Source organism: Pelobates fuscus, chromosome 2 (assembly GCF_036172605.1).
Source record: "Pelobates fuscus isolate aPelFus1 chromosome 2, aPelFus1.pri, whole genome shotgun sequence".
In the NCBI taxonomy this organism is placed as follows: Eukaryota; Metazoa; Chordata; class Amphibia; order Anura; family Pelobatidae; genus Pelobates; species Pelobates fuscus.
The window spans coordinates 289598512-289621817 of NC_086318.1; the positions used below are offsets into that span (position 1 = coordinate 289598512).

A 23306-nucleotide genomic window follows, 5' to 3' on the forward strand; every position below is an offset into this window, starting at 1 on the left:
TCAATGTGTCACTACAGTTTGCTGTTTTATCAATAAACCTATAAAGCATGGAAATCAGGAATTCAAATTGAATTTTAAAATTTTATCTAAAACAAACTGAAAACACAGTTGCATTTTATCAAGTTGTCTGTTGTGGCCTAAAATGTGAAAATCCACATTAAATTTACTTTGAATAACAACAATGTGCACTTTAGTGAATAATTCTAATTTGGGAGATTCTTCTGCAAAGAGCTTTGTATTTGTTTTTTGCATATAAATAATGATAATAATATGCATATAAATAATGATTTTTTTGTTTTTTTTAATAAAAAAAAAAAAAAAAAAATCAAAGTAGAAACAGACATTCCAAAATTCTAGTCAGTGTTCTAGTATTGTAAACATAAATCAGCTGAATAAGAAACCCAGCAGCATGCTGCCATAACATCACTGAACAAGGGGACGTTTTGAAGCATGGAAAGTGCACTGGGGTAATGAAAGCCTTCAGAGCACTGTTTGCATAGAGGGGAGGGATCAACGTGTGAAAATAAGAACTGAAAAGGCAGAGGAGGAACTTGGAGTCTAGAGAGGGCCGGGCAATGTGACAAAGGATAGAGTGTAGGTCTGGGTCTGACTGCTGGAGAAGCTCTCTCAATAGTATCAGGGAGGAGAGTCAGCTGCATGGAGGTGGATACTGGCTGGAAACAGGAGGGTCTAAACTGCTAGACAGAGAATACCAGGAGAGCAGCCTCACCTCCTGTGACTCTCAGACACATCAAGGGGACAGGTGACTGTATTTTTTTTTTTTTTTTTTGCATCTATGTGTGATCACAGCAAGGAGTGTGAGGCCCAGGAAATGGAGCAATGGGTACTTGAGTCTGGATACAATCTTTCAATATAAAACATCAGTTGATCAGAGGACGTGCTGCACTATAGGGCATCGAATCCCCCGGGAAATAATCTGTATTTTCTGGGAAGAAGAGGATATTGTATAAACCCCTATTGGACAAAATGGATCCTGTTACAAAGTGGACCCCAACTCAAGTAGTGGACTGGATGAAAGGTACGAGATGATATGCTTAACATTTTCTTATGTGTGTGTTTTTTTAAAATCTACTCAGTGATCTCATGGTTCTGTTAACCCCTTGCGTGCCAGACAGGGACGAGGTCGTGGGGAGGTGGGAGCGGGGGGAGGAGGTGATCAACCTGTGTATTGTCAGTGAAAGCGTTTCTAGCCTTGTTTAGCTCGCTATTCTGAAAGCTTGCTCCAAATGAGAGTTTTTGGGAGGTGCTTGCAACTTACTGGGAGAGCCACCTCAAGGTTACAGTGGAACCTGAATCTCAACTTAGACTGGGGACATCAATGTAATGTGTGCCCCTGTTCAGGCAGCCCTCACTTTATATACTGTTCTCTTTCCCCCAAACAAGCATGTAGGCCCCTTTACATCAACTTTATGTATCATATGTTTTACATTTTCATTGAATGTAGATAAAGCAACAGCTATTTACTTAAAGTCCACCATTTTACACTTGCTGTCCCTATTTAATTCATCTTTCACTCATTGGTATATCCTTGTCATTCTATGCCGGTGTGTTAATTTTATTGATTTACCCCTCTGTTTCCTAAAATCGATTTACCCGAAAACTAAGCATGCTGAAGAAACATGGAGACAACATAGGGTAAAAAAAAAAAACACATTAGGTTACAGATTGTGACAAATAAATTAAATAGTCATGATTAAACTAATGGTAATTAATATTAAAAAAGTTTACAAGGGTATTCAACAGGTCACCCTTACAGAGCCAGATGTGGAGTTTATCAATTTATAAATTAAATAATTTTTAAAAAAAAACATATTTCCAATAATAATCACACCAGTAAGATTTTATTGTTGTTATTATTATTATTTTTTTTTAAATTATATTTATTTAGGCTGGGATCATAGCAGCTAACTGAGCAGACTCGAACTCCAGTAATTTAAAAAAAGAAATTCAAGAAAGCTTATAATTTACTGTTACAATAGTCTGTGCATTTTAATTAGAAATTACAATATAACACATATTCATAATAGTATGTATTATCCTCTAGTAACCCTCATCCCCAGGCCTGCTCATGGTAAACACTGCATTGAATCTGGGTCCTGAAACATGCAGATTTGGGAGGCCTTTCTGTCCTAACTTGTCTGCCAAAGCTTCTCTCGCCAGCTGCTAGAGGTCTCTGTTTATACATGGAAAGCGTGCCTCTCTCTCTCTCTGCTAGTAACTTTACAAGCTACTTTTGTACTGACATTTCTTGATACATAGACGCTAAGTTGTTATTTAAAAAGCATTCATATTTTCTGCAAGCATTTCCATACACTAGAATGGGCTATATAGTTTCAGTACTAATCGAATCCCACTATGACATTTATAATTAATCTGTCACTTTTCAGTTTTCATGGATATATTCTTTATGAAATAATGACCAAGACTGCATTAGAATTTCATTGAAATTCCAACGCGATCGAAAGATACCATAAGACAAAAGCTTGAGGTTGACAATAGCTGACAAAAGGCTAGCTCCGCCATCAACTTTTGTCCAGTTCCAACAGTTGTCACAAATGATGGCGGTGGAATTCAGACTCTTTCTATGGAGGATCCCTTGCACTTATTGGATCTTCTGTAGACCTCAGTGTTGTACTCTTGTGCACTGTTTATGAGTGTTTCCTCACAAGAACTCTCTGCTATTTACTATTTTATTAAACTTGGTAATGTTTGTCCATGTCTATAGACTGTAAGCTCGTTTGAGCAGGGCCCTCTTCAACCTATCGTTTCTGTAAGTTTTCCTGTAATTGTCCTATTTATAGTTAAATCCCCCCTCTAATAATGTAAAGCGCTACGGAATCTGTTGGCGCTATATAAATGGCAATAATAATAATAATAATAATGTGTGAACATTCACAATGACACCATATTTTGTTTTGCCTAAATGGACACCATAGTCACCAGAACCATTACAGCTTAATGTAGTAGTTGTGCTGCCTGTAGCCTGACCCTGCAGGCTGAGCACTGTAAAGGCTGCCTTTTCAGAGAAAAGGCAGGTTTACATTGCTGCCTAGTAACATCTCTAGTGGCTGTCACTCAGACGGCCACTAGAGGTGCTTCCTGGGTGAGTGCTGAACAGTGTGCAGCACTGGCGTTCTCAGCGTCTCCACGCTCTGCATGATTCAATGCATCTCTATGAGGAGATGCTGAATGGCGTGGCGCTGCATGCGCAGTATATTGATGATTTCAGCCACAGAGGCAGAGCCAGGCGGGACCAGTCGCTGCAAGACCGGTGCGACATGGTAGAAAAGGTGTTTAAAGCTACTTTTAATTTCCAGAGAAAGGGGGATCAAATCCTGCATTCCAGCACTATAGTGTCAGGAAAACATGTTTGTACTTTAAAACTATTGTGTTCCTTTAAACATCTTAAATCTAAATACATTTTTAGAGTTCATTCTCTAAACAATAAGTTAATGAGGTCACAGCCATTACGAAGTTGTGGCTAGCTTGGCTAATTTAACTTATACTTTGCATTTGGTTATCCGGTCACCACAACTCTTTGTTTAGTGACTGCAGCTTTGTGCAGTTATTTTTAGAAACAGGGCCAGCAAAGTAAGTGAGGATTTTGCATGCTGCATGGCCTGTACTTATGAAATAACAATGGAAAATGTTCTCACTGTATAAAACTCATGTTAACTTAATTTAGCAATGAGATGACCAGATTAGATTGGAATCCTCAGTCTCCTAAGCCTTGTGGGAACTTTTCTTGCTGTAAAGATGTCTCCCACTCACTGGCTGTCAGCTGTCATGACTAGATGTGTTGTAAATAAAATCTTACGAATATTAGTTTTGCTACAGATGAACAAGGCAGGGTTGTAAATGTGTCTCATTGCCATTGGGTGATGTTTTAGTCACTATTACCATATCAGCATTTTTATGCTTAGAGAACATTCCATGCACAGATTATATCTGTCCTATGCGTATTGAAATCAGTTCATGGTAAAAATACATTTACACTATCTGCCACAACATTAAACCACTGACAAATGAAGACTGTCAAGGGGTGTGACATATTAGGCATCAGGTGAACATTCACTTCTTGAATTTCATGTGTTGGAAGCAGGACAAATGGGCAAGCATAAAGACCTGAGTGACTTTGACAAGGGCCAACTGGGTCAGCGCATCTCCATATGGCAAGTTTTGTGGGGATGTTCCAGGTATGCAGTGGTTAGTACCTACAAATAGTGGTGCAAAGAAGGACAAGTGGTGAAAAGGTGTCAGGGCTATGGTTGCCCAAGGCTCATTGATGCACATCTGGTCCAATCACATATAAGGGCTACCATTTCTTAAATTGCTGAAATACTTAATGCTAGTCATTATAGAAAGGTGTCAGAACACACCATGTATCGCAGTTTGCTGCATATGGGTCTGCATAGCTGCAGACCGGTCAGAGTGCCAATGATGACCACTGTTTACCCCTGTCGATCGCCAAAATCGCTTTTAGTATGAATGTGAGTGTCAAATGTGGACTATGGATCTAAGGTTGCTTGGTTTGATGTCACATTTTCTTTTAAAGCAGGTGAATAGATGGGTACATGTGCATTGTTTAGCTGAGGAAGAGATGGCAGCAGGATTCCACATTGGAAGAAGGCAGGCTTGTGGAGGCAGTGTTATGCCGGGGAAATGTTCTGCTGGGAAATCCATGTGGTTACTTTGACATGTACCACCTACCTAGAGATTGTTGCAGACCACATACACCCCTTCATGGCAATGGTGTTTCCTGATGGCAGTGGCCTCTCTAAGCAGGATAATGCACCTGCCACACTGCAAAAATTGTTCAGGAATGGTTTGAGGAACATGACAAAGAGTTCAAGGTTTTGCCTTGGCCTCCATATGCCTCAGATCTCAAATCAATTGAGCATCTCTAGGATGTGCTGAAATCAACGTGGAGGCCCCACCTCACAACTTGCAGGACGTAAGGAATCTGCTGCCAGTGGCAGAACTACCATGGTCGCAGGGGTCGCAGCTGAGACCATGCCAGTCACTCCAAGGGGCCCTACGGATCCCTGCGACCGCGGTGCCTGCTGGCTATGTAATGTGGTTCTGGCCCGGGCGGTAGAATCGCCGGGGCCGCTCGTTCAGGGGCCCATCGGGAAGAATTGTAGTCGCCAATGCTATGTATTTCCAGGGACTTTAACAGTGTACGGGCCCCCTTTGATGAGGTCAGAGGCTGGGAGGAAGTGACTTCCCCGGTCACTCCTCCCAGCTTGCACAGGGAGCCACGTGGGAGGAGGACGTAGAGGAGGGAGTCAGAGTGGGAACTCTGACTCCCATCAGGCTGAGCCACTGGACCCCAGGGAAAGTCACTCTCCTGCACCTAAAAGGTAGGAATCAAGAGGGGGACTAAACCATTTTCTGTGTGTTTGTATGCATATGTGTGTGTTTGTGTATGTATGTCTGTATGAATGTTTCTCTGTATGTGTGTGTGTGTGTGTGTATGTCTGTCTGTGTGTCTGTGTGTGTGTATGTCTGTCTTTGTGTCTGTATATATGTGTGTGTATGTCTGTCTGTATGTATATCTGTATGTATGTGTTTGTATGTATGTCTGTGTGTCTGTATATATGTGTCTCTGTGTGTGTTTGTGTGTGTGTGTGTGTGTTTGTATGTGTGTGTCTTTGTGTGTGTGTGTCTGCATTTGTATCTGTTTGCATGTGTGTGTGTGTGGGGGGGAGGGGACGTATGGGAAGGGGATGGTAGACATATGGGGGGAGGGTGGCGGGACAGTAGACCTATGGGGGGGTGCCCCAGGGCAGTTTTCGCACAGGGGACCCGTAGTTTCTAGTTACGCCTTTGTTTGCTGCTAATGTCTTGGTGTAAGATACTAAAGGACACATTCTGCACTATCCCCTATCCACAAATATAGTACAGCACTATACTCCCCACCACACATATTACTGCCTCTATACAGATACACATACAGACAGACTAGACTGCAAACAGTCCCATTTAAAACACACATTCAACCCTTACATGCAGACATCACCACAAGTAGCTTACCACACACACATAATACCACAAGCAACCTCTATACACATGTTCAAGTTCTTAAGCAAGGCTCTACAAATGGGCTGCCTTGGAAGGAGCATTGAGCTGACATGCCTCTTTGGGGTGCGTGTGTGCCAATGGTGACTTAGCATGCCTCCTCCTATTGGACTGTTCAGAATTTTTGCAAGCCCAGATTATCATATTCGCCATTTATAGTCTTCATCAGTAAGGTGTGGCTGAAACCCCCTACAGCCTAGGGCTAGGCAGAGAAAGGCGTGACCCTTTAGGCCTAAGGAAAGTCTAAGAATATGCAAATAAACCCAGAGAAAAATGTAAGAGACACTTAATGAAAATGGACAAAATTGTTCTTGTCTGCCCTCTGGGTATTCATTCAATTAGGTGGTCTGAAACATAGTTTGACTGGGGTTTTCATTAGGTAGTCAGCACCATCTCTGCATGACAGAGAGAGTCACCAAAGACAATTGTCTCCGCCTCCCACAGGCACCATCAATCAGGTAGGGCATTATGTTGGACTTAAATCCTTTTAACATGTAATTATTCATCCAACATTATGTATTCCAGTAGCAGATATTTATGCCGTTTTGCTGGCAATTATTTGATGAGCATGAAACAATGGTTCTCATTTAAAATCCTTTTATAGCGTAACAAGTTGCTGTTTGCACATTTTTTATCTTTACTGTCCTTACCCTGCCTCTGGCATAAACTCTATATCTATTTTAAAAACTTTCAGAACTGGAAAAAAAGTTTGAAACAGTACAGATATTGTTATTTGAATGCCAAAAAGCATTTTTTTTTCTTCCTATTTTTTAAAATGTCATCTAACCAAAATTTGAAAGGAGAAAAGTAAATGATTTTTGCCACGTTATGTTTTCCTTTGGAAAGCTGATAATGAAAACTTTGTTGTAGTGTTAAATAAGCATATACATGACAGAACATATTTATTTAACAATCATGACTGACAGTGTTAAAAAGTGCTGCTAACTTATAAAATGCTTTATTTTACCCTAACAATGTACTTGTTTTGTTGTCTTCTGCAACAGGCATCGTTTACATGTGGCATTCCATAACAGATGCATTTAACTCATAGACATATGCTTCTTAGTATTATTCTCTCTTACAAGGACAAGAACAGTAAAAATGCACAGTTTTAATTTGTTTCAGGCCTTCCATCCTCTGGGAAAAATTATATGTTAAAGGTATTCGAATTTTGGGAATGTAGAGTGTTGTACTCGGTCTGTCAGCCCACATTTTCATTATCCACGGTTATGTCACTGGGATTATAGGAAAGTTTGTTACTTATTCACTAAACAGTGATTTAGAAACAGACTTGCAAAACTAAAGGGACACTGTAGGCACTTTAACAACATAATCTTATTGAAGCTGATATAGTGCCTGCAGTCCCATTCAAACTCCCAATATTAAACTAAGTAGAAGGCTTGGAAGTGTGGCTGCAAGTGACGTCTCTTAGCGCTCTGGGTATGAGAACCGGGAATCTTAATTCACGTGCCATAGACAATCACTGAATACATCGATTCTGTATGGAGGAATTGTAGTCGCATCACGGCGAGTGCTCATTGCATTGGATTGGTTTGAGGTGGAGGTCAAAGCAGCACTGAGGTAGACTTGGCGAGTAATGTGTTTATTTATTTTTTTCTCAGATTTAAAAAAAATACATTTGTGCAGATGCAGACGATAAGAAAATATTAAGAGGCACCAGGACTGTAGCATTAGGAACACATATATATATTTCTAAAGCTACAGTTTTTCTTAAGGCTAAAATAACTATTTACAAATATTTGTTACTTTAGCCCAAATAGAATATTTTTTTTAGTTTGCCTAATTTGGCTTAAAATGTACTGCTTAGTTAATGAAACTTTAGACTTAGTGACTGTCCCCTTGCCATCAATCAACTTGTTCCCTTTGAGTTTATTTTTTTGGTAGCTTGGATGGAATTCCGAATCACAAATCAAAATGAACATGGCAGTCCATTGTGCCTTTCATTTGGTTTGTGATTTGGCTACATTTTGGTTCAAAGTTCGAAATTTGTACAATCAACTGATCAGCCCAAATTTGGACAAATTGCAAAAAAAAGAATCCCAGTCTAGTGCTGAGGTTTATTTTGAAATAGCAATGATATTAGGGCTTACAATTTAAAGCCCTATGTTACTACCAGGCCTTAGAAGTAATTTGCCACTGTAAGCCATAGCATACCCACCAGGGCAAAATTTTCACTCGCTAGTGGCAAGTGCAAATTTTGTTACCTAATTGAAATGACTTTTAGTGCAAGTGCATCTTTAAAGGGACACTATAAGCATCAAAACCTTTTCTCATACAATATAACATGCTGCCATTTCTGAGAAACAGCAATTGACTAGTTGAGATTGACTAGAGATGCTTCCTACTTACATCCTTTGATTTGAAAAGAACAGTTGGTGGATCAGGCTGAAGAGCAGAGTTTTTCTCGGCATTGGATTACGGCCAAACTATATTTTGCAGCTATATTATAAAGGAATACATCTCCCTTTAAAAAAAAAAAAAATATATATACATATATATATATATATATATATATATATATATATATATATATATATATTAGAGTGTTCCTTTAAATTTTAGAGGTAAGTTATTTTCTAACAAAATAAAAAATGGATTTGGGTAACATATTTTTTAGTAGTGCAATCTATGTTTGGATAAAGTGATTTATGTTCTTTCTCGGAATACTGCAAATTGTGCTTGTGCTAGTATGCACTCTGCACAGTATAAATAAAACCAGCTAACTAGTCACAATATCTGTTTTCTATCACCCTGCCTGGAATTTGTTTTGAACATAAAAACACATGACTAGCAAAAATCGAAATATTATCTGTGCTTCTCACTCATGCATCAATATATGTCTCAACTCTTAGGTTGGCAAATTCATCTTGAATTAAGAGTCCCGTCTCAGCTTACTGGCCACAAAGAGCACATCAGGAGTGTGCTCTTTGGGGGCAGTAAGCATTCCACTTCGTCTATTTAAAATGTTGAGATGTATGCATACGAGCCTCCTTTTCAGATCGCCATACACACCTCTGATCCCAACCCCCTAAAGCCCACCCATATCTCTTGTACCTCCCATGTTTTGAGGCATTCGTTAACACATCTGTAATTCATATAATTACTGGAACACACCAGTGAATAATTATCACACATTTTATGCCTAGTAGCAATATTGCTACATGAAAAAGCAAAACATTTTGAATGGGATATTTTAGCCACTCCTTGGTCTCTGATATGATGTTGTGTAAACCTGTTCTTATTCATTCCTCAGTACGGTGATGTAAATATTCCTGCATGAGCACTAGCACTTCCATTTTCCACTTGAAAAACAAAAAAACAATTAGAAGATCAACTTGTGCAATTGCATTGAAATCAGCAGTAGGGTATAAGGAAAATGTACAGGTGTGTGATTCTTGACTGGTGTCTCATCACTTCCAAATGGGGAATAGAGTCAAAGGGATGGAAATCACACACTCATTTACACATACATATTCACACACAATTGTATTCACTCAAACTCAAACATTAATTTAAATACATTGATACACATCCACACAGACTCGTACACAAACACAAATGTAAAAGAAAAAGACACAAAGATTCGTACACAAATGCAAACACTTTTTTTTTTTTTTTACCACAAAAGGGAGCTGGAATAAAACCTCCCTGGAATCTAGTGGTTCCCTTTTGTTATCTCTCAGTTGATTCCTCAGCTCTGAACTGTGCTCTGTGATGATTCTGGTCCTGGAGTGGCGTCACATCCTGGCTCCCAGTATCAATACAGAGCACTCGAGGGAGCTGGGTACTAAGTACAGAAGGATCCTTGGAGCCGGTGTTCTATCGTTGTGCTATACCCCATCAGATTTCTATACCCCCGTCACTTCAGGGGAGGGGAATCAGCTGGATCCTGTGCTGCACATGCGTGCTAGCACTCCTGCTACTCCTCCACAGCCAGGTCCTGGAAGGTAAGTAAAACTAGTTTTACACTTTCATTATAGTTAGTGCATTCACTAAGCTTAGGACATGGGACATTTAGGGTTAATGTTAGGGTTCAAATTATGGTTAGGATTAGGGACTTGTTCATATTTAGTGATATTTCACAATAGGGGAATATCACTAAATAGTGATTTCTCACACTTCATTTTAACCCTTACCCCAAGGGTTAGGGTAAGAATAGAGAGTTAGAGGTTAAAATCACTTACCTAACCCTAATTTGAACCCTCACTTAACCCTAAATGTCCCGTGTGCCTAAGCTTAGTGAATGCACTAACTATAATGAAAGTGTAAAACTAGTTTTACTTACCTTCCAGGACCTGGTTGTGGAGGAGTAGCAGGAGTGCTAGCACGCATGTGCAACACAGGATCCAGCTGATTCCCCTCCCTGGAAGTGACGAGGGTATAGAAATCTGACTGGGTATAGCACAATGATAGTACACCGGCCAATGTTGCCCACTTTACAGCCAAATAATATAACACCAGAGCACACACCTATCCCACCAGAAAAGCGCCGGTAGGCAGGTGCCTGGTCTGTCAAGAGGGGGTGCTCTGTGTACCCCACTGCTTCCTTTTACCTAGGGTGGACTTCCCCCTTAGCAGACTGTTGTACATCTGGAATTTTGTAATGCTATGTCTTAGGTGGGCTAGGATTACAAAAACATCTTCTGTTGAACACATGTGATGCATGGTTTGTCAAAAAGGCTGTATTTTTTATAACATGTTTTAAACCTGGGGAAAATAGCATTATACTAGAATCAATAACAGTTGTATACATGCTTGCAAAAAATAGGTTTGCAATGGTAAAATGAATATAGAGCAACAGGAGCTGTGCTACTGAGTTGTTGAGCCAGTTTTGCTAATAATTACCTTGTGTTAACCGTCTTGCCATTCTACACCAGCATGAATTTAAATAATGTTTTTAAGTTCTCACGGGACCCAGAGTGTTTTCCAAATAAACTCTGTATTGTTTGCTATAAATATATTTTTTTAATCAAAAATATTTCTCACTGTTGTAAAAACATTAATCGTTTTTTATATAAAACCAAATAAATTTGTTTAAACAACCAACATTCTGCATAACTGAGTAAAGTAAATTGTAAATTTTAGGCCAAAATAATAAAATTCTGTAACTTTTGTTTTCCCAATTCATCTAACTAAGGAATTCTTCTGTTAATTCTTCACAATTCCTTGTTTGTATTTTGGTAGTGAAAATTAGTTAATTTTTCCGTTATTAAATGTATTACATTGTGATGAGATTGGATTGGTTTTACTGGCAACCTATTAACCTATGGTTATCAAAACTGTTTGTGCTGTAAACCTGCACCCACAACACATGGACTATGGGGTATGTAACACCTGACACTTTCTCCCATGATTGACAGACAGTGCTGAGACACTAGTTGCGTTTCGGAGCAGCTGTCATGTTGACAGTTGCTCGTGTAAACAAGGCTACAAGGGCAGAGTTCATCCTAATCTTATTAATATATATGGTATACTGATTTCAACATTGAAAATCCATGTAACGTAAATTTCAAAGGTCCTTTTTAATGTCCTGATTCAATCCATATATTTTGCTAAATATTTTTTTAAGATTAATATTATTTTTTGCCCAAATCACAATATAATCCCTGAAGACTCAATGCCTGCATTGACTGCCTTCCATATTTAGAACTGGCAGCTTTATAGAGCCCTGCTGTTGTTTTATAAGTAGGGCATTCTATTTTTTAATAGGGTACAAAATTTTATAGCTGCATGGACTGACAATGGTTGCCATAAGTGGTTAAACATGCTTTATTGTATTCTTTTTATATTTATCTCTTTAGCACTAATGTCCCATTTATTAAAAGTACATATTTACATATTATCAGTAAAAAGCCCCAGTTTTGGGTCATTCTGGAACGTTATCTTATTGAGATAACAGGTCCGCTCAAATAAACCGTGATAAAAATAAATATAGTCCTTGTTAAAATTATTTTTACATTCACATCAGCGAGCATTTAGTGGTTTGTAACAATTATTATAGGGTTAATCCAACCTTGCTAGGAGTATGTATGTTTAGCGTTATTGCTGAACATACTGATATGTATTTATTTTTGTGGCGGGGCTAGTTGCACCCCCCCAACACATGTGACTTAGGCAGCCCAAAACTCTGTGCTGGGCTTCCTAATGTGAATTCTGTGCAAAAAATTAGTATGTTGTCATCTCTGCCCACTGGCAATATAATTGGTCAGCTTGCACCTTTGCAGGCAGTGCCTACAAGGGGAAGCTTCAATATGTCCTCCATTCCTGCCAGTCCTCCAACTGCCCCCTGTTTTTTATTGGTCTGTTTTTGGTTTTTACCCTTCCTTTCCTTGAACAAACACCTATTCCCTCTCTCTCTTAGCCGGGGAGAAAGGTCCAATCAAATGCTTCTCTATGAAAAGCATTTGATTGACACTCGAGAGGGAGGCAGTCACGTCAACAGGTCAGTGGAAACCAGTTTGGGGAGGTTTTCCTCATGCTGGATTCCAGGTAAGTTTATTCTTTATTTTTAAACTTTTATAAGGGAAGGGGAACTATTTGCTAATGCCCGATAGGTTATTTAGAATTTAAAAAAAAAATTATTGAGCAGGGAAACATTAGAGGAATGTTTACAAAAACTACTTCAAAAAGCTAAAGTTGTTTTGGTTACTATAGTGTCCCTTTAATGATAAAATAAACCGTTTGGCATGTTTTGGTGGCAGCAATTATAATGATTCATCATAGTGTGTTATATTCTGTTTACATGCACAGGGACCTTTCAGCCTGTGTTACACCTAATAAAGCTTGATGAATCGTTCCCGTATATATGTGAAAACTTGCAGGAGTGCAATATTTTTGAAAAACTTATTTCATGTAATTATTATTGGGGAAATATTAATGACCTATCTGACTAAATTGCTTTGTGCTTACTCTGAAACATGGCTATTGGCAACCATTTGCTGTAAGTGTGCAATTAAATAGTTATAATAAAAAATACAGAAGCTGTTTCTTTCTGAATGAATAGGAAAACACACTGTACTGTATGTGAGGAAATAACATACATTTCATGGGGCACACAACTCCTGCCATGACCTTCCTTCATATTAAAGGAACACGTCAATGAAGTTCTCTATGTGCAGTGACCTGTCATTTAAACTTTGCAATGAAAAACATTGCAGTTTTTTTTTAAACAAGTTTTTAGACTTTCTTCCTGACAGAATCTAGGGGAGCTTTCTCCAGCCCTGGTGATACCTGGTTTGGGAATAAAGTGCTGCTATTAGCAGAATTTGATTGGAGGAGTGCATGATTTGCCCTTGCACAGAGGCGTAACTAGAAACCACGGGGCCCCGGAGCGAAAATTGCCCTGGCCCACCCCGTACATCGACCTCCTACCCCACACACAAACATACTCATACGCACACTCAGACATATACACACGTACATACACACACTCACAGACACACACACACACACTCACTGACACACACACACACACACTCACAGATACATACACTTACAGACACACACACACTCACAGACACACACATACACACACTGAGACACTTTCAGACACACACGCTCACAGACAAACACATACACACACACTCACACACATATTCAGACACACTCACAGACACACACAAATTATTAATATTAAATGTCCACCCTGTCTCCCTACCTGGAGAGCTGGCGTGGATCTGTCCCTGGGGTCCAGTGGGACTTCAGTGCGGCGGGCAGTAGAGTTCCTGTCAGACGTGGTGAGGGAGCTGTGTTCTCTCTGCTCTGCTCCCTCACAGGCTGTCTACTGATGCCAGGAGCCAGAATATGACGTCATGCTCCCAGCATCAGCAAACGGCGCGCGAGGGAGCAGAGAGAACACAGCTCCCTCGCCGCGTCTGACAGGAACTCTGCTGCCCACTGGGGGGGGGGGGGGGGGGGGGGGGTGTCCATTAGGTGGCCAGTAGGAATTTGCCCTGAGCTCATCCAATGAGTCATCCCTCCCCCACCAGGGAAGGGGAGTGACATCACCAGCAGAGGTTTGGGCTGCTAGTAGAACTTGGCCTCGGGCATAGTATTGCAGGTACAGTTTTTGCATTTTTTCCCCTTCTTTTACATGCCAGCAAGGGTTACAGCAAGGGACCATACCAGCAATGGTTACTCCTTCCAAAAACAGTGTTTTCTTTTTGATTGGAGTATCCCTTTAAATTATCTAAAGCTAATATACCTAAACCCTTACATTTAAAGATATGAAACTGTCACTGTCAACGTAACTTATCAAATGTAATTATCCCTATCTGATTATACAAATGTTCCTTATCTTGTTTTTCTGTAGCTTGGTATCTGCACATGCTGTCTAACCAGTAGCAGCCTTTAAAATAATAAACAAGTTACATCTCCTCATTTGCAACAGATGGCAAATTAGTGACAGCTGATTTGCTTGTTAAGCCAAGTTGTTCTTCTTAATGTGTGAATGTTCAACATTATAAACCTAACAATTTACAGACAGGCACAGTTGGCAACATGAGTTATATGGACAGCAGTAAGAAATTGTCACTAACTCACTCAATGTTACAGTTTACATTAGAACTATCTTTTCATTTTAGAGTTAAGCGCCTTTTAAATGAGTGTCATTCAGTACTGTAATATAATAGATATGTGTTAAGCGTGCTACATGTTTGCAAACATGCATTTTGCCATTAAAATTTAGTTCATGTGTAAATGCCCATCATTATGGTGATGCTTTTGCTCTTGGTAGATACTTTAATCTCATATTGCATAGAAAACCATAGATACAGTATGTTCACATATTTCAGTTACACATCGAGTTGGGGAATTCCATGGTTATTGTTCCTTTGCAGCTGAGAACTATGTATAACAAAACATGCTTTTTGTTTTATTGTATTTTTAGCTAAGGGGAAAAGCATGATTGTTACATTGAATTTACTTAATCCGCTGCCCTAATGTTTAACATAATACATGGTGCAAGGGTACCACTCCTGGTTTACAAGGTAATTGTGATGATGGGATAAACACAACAAAGCAACCCACTGATTCAGTTACAATGACAAAAAAAAAAAAAACACGTAATGTATATATTTAAAAACCTGAATTAAATTGTTGTTTAGTTTTAAACTTCCAGGGCTGAACCAGTGCTTTACAAACAAAGGCATTACCAGATCTATTTGTTTTTACTAACTGTTAAACACCCTGCTGACAATGTTAAACCCAACCACATATTCCTTAGCTCAATGCCCATTCTTTTAATATTTTGGCCCCGTTTATTTTCTATCAATTTTTTTCCTTTTTGTTTTAATAGTCTGTATTTAGTGTCTTAATACTAAATATACATATCAACCCAGCATTATAGCACACTAAATTCCTATTTTAATTACTATAGGCTGTTATTGACTCATACTGTATTTTTTTTCTCAAACTTACCTATTACAATACAGTTCTGTTTTAATAAAGCCAAAATGATGTGGCAGCAATTAGTTGTAATTATAGACATTGAAACCAAAATGTTATATTGGGGTTATTCAAGTCCAAAACCATTCTGGATTAGCAAAATTCAAAATAAGATAAATACAACTTGTATTATTAATATATATAAACATATTTGATACATAAAAATCACCAACATTGCCTACATAATTGACTTCATAAAGACATAACTTTTATCTCACCTAAACTTAATATTATATTGGTGCCATAGTTGGCATATCAATTCTATATGATTTGCACTGCAACAAACACACACAGTATACACACTTACACTCAGTGATGCACACACACAGCTAAACATACTGTTAAGCACACAAACTTAGAAACAGTGTACACACAGTGCCATACATACACAATGCAACCCAGTCAGATGGAGCACACACAGTCTTTAGTGATGCTTTAGTGATTTAGGGAATTTTCACCTTCCAAATGTTTTTTTCTCTTATGTCACTACCTGTGATGTTAAGTAACATCCAGTGACATCATGTACTGTGATGTCACACATATATAATTATACAAATTAACATAATTAGTATATTTTTTTCCAAAAAGGGTGGCAACTCTACCCTACTTGTTTTTGTGTGGGGGACCTGCATAAAGCAGGTGTTGCCTGGACCTGCATAAAGCAGGTGTTTTTTTTTCAATCCACAACATGAATCTTTATTTTATTCATGTTTTTTAACAAAGCTTATGTTGAGACTAAAGGAGCCAGGTGTAGGGTGTTTACCAATAGATGTCATTGCGTGTTAGATTGATGGGAGCAAGGTTTGCCTTCATGCAGGGAAACAAAATTAAAATAAATACGACTTTTAATGTGTTCAGTTGTAGTCTACTAAATTAGAAAATATTACTGGCAAAATAAAGTTGCATTAACTTCATAAACCAGATAACTTGCACAGTTAAATTTTATGAAATTTAGAAATACTTTTTTGCAAATTAAATATAAACTAGTATATTTTTATGATTATATAGCTATGTAGATGGATGTGCGTAAAATGTATCCCAAAACGCTTTTCTTCTTGCATTATCCCGAATGGAGTCACAGTCATATTTGAATACCTTTGATGCATAATGATGTGTGCTTTGTGACATCACCCAGCTGGATTTATCCATTAGAACAGATGAATAGACTGTGGTTTAAACTGATTTAAATAAATATATATATATATATTTCACCTTCAGTACAAAGATTCAGTACAAAGTGGGTAAATAACTAATTCTAGCATTAATTCTCCAGTACATTGTAGGACTGGGTTACATGCCAACGTTGAGCTACATTAGGCATACCCAAGATATAAAGTTAAACCAAACTATATATAAAAGAACCTGGTGAGTAAACTGATGTTTGTGGTAGGATTCAGATTTTTGCATAGTTGAATAGTGTTACTAGGTTCAAATTTATTTTCAATCTTTCACTGCTCCTAATCGTTCCTTTCCAAAACCATCTCTTTTTTTTCTCATGATGTCTCATGAATATGCACACACATGTAATCTCCTTGCACTTTACAAACAAATACCCATATGTTGTCACTAACTCACCTGTGAACACACACAGCTCAAACATTAGTGATGCAGTGTGCACTTACTTCACTTTGTGGTGTGCACCATAATATTCTGAAGCATGCATGCTGGCTGGGATGTCGCATCCCAAACACAGAGACAATCCCAATAGGCAAGACTGAAAACTAGTAAAAATATATTGTATACAGTGTTGTTTCTCAGTGGCCTACACAAAACATTCCACTATCACTAATAATAGGCATGGGGGCAGGGGAAAAGATCTGGGAGCTGAACAAGTCCCACATTCGGGACTTCAGCTCTTATTGTTCCCCTAACAATGCCCATGTATAGCTAGTATAAATAGTCCAAATAGACCTTTTGAAGCCATGCTGTTTATTTCCAATTCCCATTAATTCCCTATTAAAATGTCTTACCAACTCATACATATCAGGAAATGTTTTTTTTCCCCAATCTTTATTTATTTTTGGTAATGTAGTGCCTACCAAAGCCTCATCTTCCTTTTTTGATTGTTTCAGAAGTGATGTCTGCTGGGGTGTATATGCTTCTTGCATTCACAAATACCTCCAACTGCTTCACTTGCAAAGAGTGATTATTTTAGTATTTGTGGCCTTTCCGTCTAGTCATTTCCTGTTGATATTTTTCTTTTAAAAGAGTTTTGTAGTGTGTGAAAATTCCAGTGGGTCAGCTGTTAGTGAGATGATCAGACCACCATGCTTGGCACCAAGAGTTACAGTATGGTCAAAGTTCATGTTTTTCCCATTGTAATGTTTGGTCAAAGAGCAACTAAACCTTTTGGTCGTGTCTGCATCCTTATGTATTGAGCTGCAGCTTTTCTATTTGCATTAGCAAGAAAGTGCTAATAATAAATAATAAAGTGTAGTGTATGTTTAATGGAAATGTTGATTTACCTGTGGAATATTATGCTTACCACACAATATGTAATTAATAAATTAATTTTTGCACAGTATTTTTTTTTTATTATTTTTGTTTATGTTTTTATTACAGCAAACACAAAATAAAAATGGTGATAATAGATATGAAATTACGTCACATAAAAGTAATATGTCACTGTTTATAACTGACACAAAACTAGACTGACTTAATTTGTGACTCCCTCTTATCTACCATACACTTTTGTTTTTTCCCCTTATTTGTGCCTCTTTGCCTCAACTCCAACACACTTTTGCCTCCTTTGGCACCACAGTGCCCTGCCCCTTTGTATTTCTCCATCCATCTCTCTTTACTTTTAGTCTGGAAGAGGGGTAGGCAACCTTCGGTATTCTGAATGTTGTGGACAACATCTCCCTTGATGCTTACCCATCATCATGGCTGTGAGAGCATTATGGGAGATGTCGTTCACAACATTGGGACTGCTGAAGGTTGCCTATCTTTGGTCTCTTTAGACCAGTGGTTCCCAAACCAGTCGTCCAGGATTTATGCATTTCCATGTTTTATTCCAATGAAGATACTGACAAACCTAGACTGTTGGTGGGTCTTGAAGACTGGTTTGGGAAACACTCCCCTAGACCATTGTCCCATCTATTTCATGATGTACATGATCTATTAAAGAAAGTGGAGGTATGTGACAACATTTCTGTTCCCAACCTTCCACAAAGTCAGGCACTGTCAGCACTCCAATGTAAAGAATGCGCTGAGGACGGTACATTCGTATGAGAGTTCTAGTTTGGCTGCACTACACAAGAAAAAAAGTAAAGGGATACTTTAGCTTAATGAAGTAGTTTTAGTGTACCGTTCATGCCTCTGCAGTCTCACTGCTCAAGTCTCTGCCATTTAGGAGCCTATAGTATCCCTTTACACTGCAAATACCCTTAGGGTCTAACAGCACCCCAAAAAGCCTTAAACTCCCCTTGTGTCGTGGTTTGAAAGTTTATATATTTCTCATTTCAATTCCCTACAAAAACAATGAAAGACATCTTCATGATCAAAAGTTTATTTTTCCCTCTGGCCCATGGCACTCATTAGTACACAGGATTACTGTGTTGCCATTCTATTGCTCATGAGAAAACAATCACTTTTTGCATTATTAGACATGTTTCTACTGGTCCTTATGAATAGGGCTTGTCAGAAACTCGCTAGACCCTATTTCTGTTACTTAAGCCCTGTGGGTTTGCAGGGTGTGTTGCGGATTATGTGAGTGAGAAGAATCAGTTTGTTGTGATGGTGACAATTTTGATCTTCATTCGTTTTTGACCATGTGAACCTATTGTTTGATTTCTTAGCTCAGATACAACAGCTGGTTGATGACAATGATATATCTTTATGTGGGAGTAGTAATGTTACTAGCTTTTCAAATATTTTGAGGCCAATTTCATTTCTCATATAGACATTGAACTATTCACCTTATCTCATTGATTTAGGCCTTATCCATTACATACCAAATTCAGAATGACACAGCCTCGGAAATAATACAATGCCATTGCATCACTGTATATTCTCCTCCTTACAGAAAAAAAAAACTGTTATATTACAAAGCAGTGCAATAGTGATCTATTTTGCTTTGAATGTTAACACATACCCTGGACATATTTGAAAACAAGAGAAATCTCAATCTATCCTTCCTGGTAAAATAATTTATAAATAAAGAAACATACAGAGTTAAATCTTTGATGTGATATAACACTCTTTGACATCACTGGCAAGGAGTAATTATAAAAATTGGTACTTTAGCTCTTAGTTTTGGGGCATTAGCAAGTGTTTTTACACAGGCGTGGGAAAATGTCACAAAACATCAAAGTTATTTTATTAGGTTTTGCAACATCAGTGAGTTCTCTAGTCTAGAATAGTTAGCATTCATATAGCCAGAGCAGCCAGACACCTGCAGTTAACTGGAGACAAGATTTAATACTTTGAACATTTAGGTGAAAAATATTCTAAGCGTACGTAAATAATAAGTAATTCAAGCTTTGTGCCTTGTGTTGATCCTGTGTCCCTTTGGTGTGCGTGCATGTTGTCTTTTTTTTCATCTGGGTCCCTTTGATTTCCAAATGATAACCTAATTTTAGTCACATAATAGCACATTTTTCCATGGTCGGAGGACTGTTTTTTCTTTCCTTCCAATTGTATTTGTGTCCAGTTTTATGAAATGACTTTACAGTGGCAAAACTTTAGTAAGGAGTAATACAGCACAGATGTGGCTACAATACAGAAATAAAGCACTTACAAATGGATTCCTAAGCAACAGCAGTGGGCACTAAAAGTATAGATGATTGAATGGAAAATACATTGTTTAGACCTCATGAATTTATAACTAAGGTTGGGGTACTACTAAACTTAAAGGGCATCTATAGTCCAAAAAAATATGGTTCCAGAGATCTAGACGTGCACCCGGTGCAGGTCTAGAGACACCACCGGAGCGCCAGTGCTTTCGGTGTCCCACCTCCTTGCCCAAAGGTAAGACATGTATACATATTTAAGTTATTTGATTATACACCCTTCACCACCCCTCCCCCCACAATACAGGCCCAAACACATTCACACACACTGCACCCCTCACAAACACTGGGAATAAAGTAATCAAATAAAATATATATACATACATATGTTAAGAAGACTCCTGTAGTAACAGCTGGGTGGTAACAGCTTTTCCAATCGGTAATGTTCTTGCTGCTGGCGATTTAAAAGTCCCTGTGTGTCTTCCGATTGGTGGTTTTCTTGAAATCCCACCAATCATGTTGTTTCCTTTCCGTGGGTGTGTGTTCGTCAGTTGTGCCTAGATTTGTGTTAGTTCACAGTTACCCGATGTACATCTTGAAAGTGGGCATGTTAAAAGTCCTCATGATAAATCAAGCAGGCATGAAACAAAAGTTCAAATTGAAAAAGATAGACAAATCAATACATATACTAAAATGTTATCTCATCTTTGAATAACTAAAATAGGCAAATTGATCATTTAAACATGTATAGTTGAGGTAATATTGCATTTTTAAAGGATGTATATAAAGATCTTAACAGAAATATATACTCTGTGTATATAGTCAGAGTGGATTTCTTATCAAAGGTAATTACGTATAAAGTAGTGATAAAGTGTATAATAGGTCTCACTGTGACTTTAAGTTGTTATCTAAAGTAAAAACTAACAATAAAATATAGAAAATAGTATATATAAAAAGTATAATATATATATATATATATATATATAGAATTATATAACATTATGGATATATAACATATAATATGGATATAAAATTATAAAATATATATCATATATATATATATATATATATATATATATATATGTGTGTGTGTGTGTAATAGAAAAAAATGAATTATAAAAATGACACAGCTCAAAATCATCATTGAGGCCATGTGGTTGCATGGTGTTGAGGTTGAATATCCATTGCATCTCTATTTGCCCAATTCTTTTAATAAAATTACCTCCTCTCCAATCTGTTGTTACTTTTTGGATGGCAAAAAAATGGGATCACTATTGTGTCTGGGATCACTATTATGTTCTTTTTTATGTAGGACGCACTACTAGAAACCTACACATAGGAATCCAAGAACATATAAGAAATTCTTTGTATTTACTCCCATACATGTACTGCACACTGTACTCAATCTGAGCAATTTGGACATCTATAACTACATATATCCTTAGATGGGGATTGTTCCTTCCAGGTGCTGATACAGCTGAGCTCTGAAATAGCTCAAGCAAATGTGAGTGTAATCACTATAGATCACACATCACTCATTGATTGTACATACTGTATTGCACTATTATTATTATTTTTTATTTTCTAGAGGTTCAAAGTGTATATAACCAATATATCTCTGTGTACGTATACCATTTTATTGATATTCTTTGGGCGCGGTTTCTTTCCATTTCTTATACGTCCTATATACACCTAGTGCTATGTTGCTTACTTTCTCTCCCATCCCTCTTCTTTTCCATATATGTATATGGGGATTATTTGCGTAAGAAAAGGTACAGTGTCACCTGAGTACACATAGGTGAAAGTGATCTGAGCCTATCCAGAGAGGCTCTTTTCCATGTGACCATTGCGACCATTCACAACACATTTTGTCACAAATGTACTAATTACAACTAGTGATGAATTGTGTATATATATATATAAGCTCTCTGTTGCTGTACGTCCAGTTGTCTGGTTACAATTACATGTCTGTTAGTCCACCCATTGTACAGCGGTATGGAATCTGATGGCGCTATATAAATAATAAAATAATAATAATAATAATAGGGGATGAGAGTTCCTATATGCATGTGGTAGCTGCTATTATTGTATTTGTTTTATCTTAAAACAGAACAGAAGCGCCTTTAGAGCACACAGCATTTTGCATTTCTTGATACATCCAGCTGATTTTATAAATGAAATCTCTGGGAGTATTTGTCTCTCCTCAATTTGGAGAGAAAACTTTAGGCACAGCTGTGCAAAGGCTTCCTTTTTTTCACCTAGGCTTGAAAAAGCATAATCCTGTGGTATGGGCTGACATTGTCATTTGTACTTTAAACTACATTTAAGTGACAATGCTGTGAGAAGATGAGGCAAGTTGGATAATTTACACTCCTGTGATATAAACTGTTGTCTGTATGTTCCTTTAATCACTGTTTTGTGGTTCTTTAAGAAATTAATTTTACCTGCTTGAACTTTCCTCTGTCATATTATATTTTAATAGATCAAGGTAGTAACCATTAAATATTGTACCAAATTAGATACACATACATTCTTTACATGTACAACTGGAGATTTTTGCTGCTCCACTGTATTTAGAGGGACACTCTGAACACTGTATCTTTGTATAACACTTGTATATCTTTGCAAAAATGATGGTGCCAAACTTATCCTGCTGTCTATGCATGTTCCTCTTTCCTGCTAAGCTACACTACACAATGCTGTAACTTGTGTCATTCTAGAGTCATGTCTGATGCTCCCTCCTTCTTGTGCGACTGTTCTGAAGCATGGCCTATCGCATCAACTGGTTTATCTATCATGTCACCTCATTAAGCCCACACCACCTCTAAGGACCTGTAATACTCTATTACCCTTTACATACTCTGTCTTTGTTTGGCTACACCTACACTTTTGTGGGCACACTCTATCCAGACACCGACACCAAGTTTCTCTGCAAAGGTTTATAACTGCATCTATTTTTCAAAACTGGCCCTGAATAATCTACTATAACATTCATCCTTTAAGCGTCAC

At 37.9% G+C, this 23306-nt stretch overlaps 1 protein-coding gene across 1 annotated transcript in view; it reads left to right on the plus strand.

Moving 5' to 3' along the window:
- The first annotated feature begins 578 nt into the window (after positions 1-578).
- Positions 579-23306, plus strand: part of CNKSR3 (CNKSR family member 3) — a 92449-nt gene continuing 69721 nt past the window's right edge. The window contains exon 1 of the mRNA XM_063443429.1: positions 579-1039. Coding sequence (XP_063299499.1) covers positions 988-1039 — 52 coding nt within the window. The 5' untranslated portion in view covers positions 579-987. The remainder of the gene's footprint in view (positions 1040-23306) is intronic.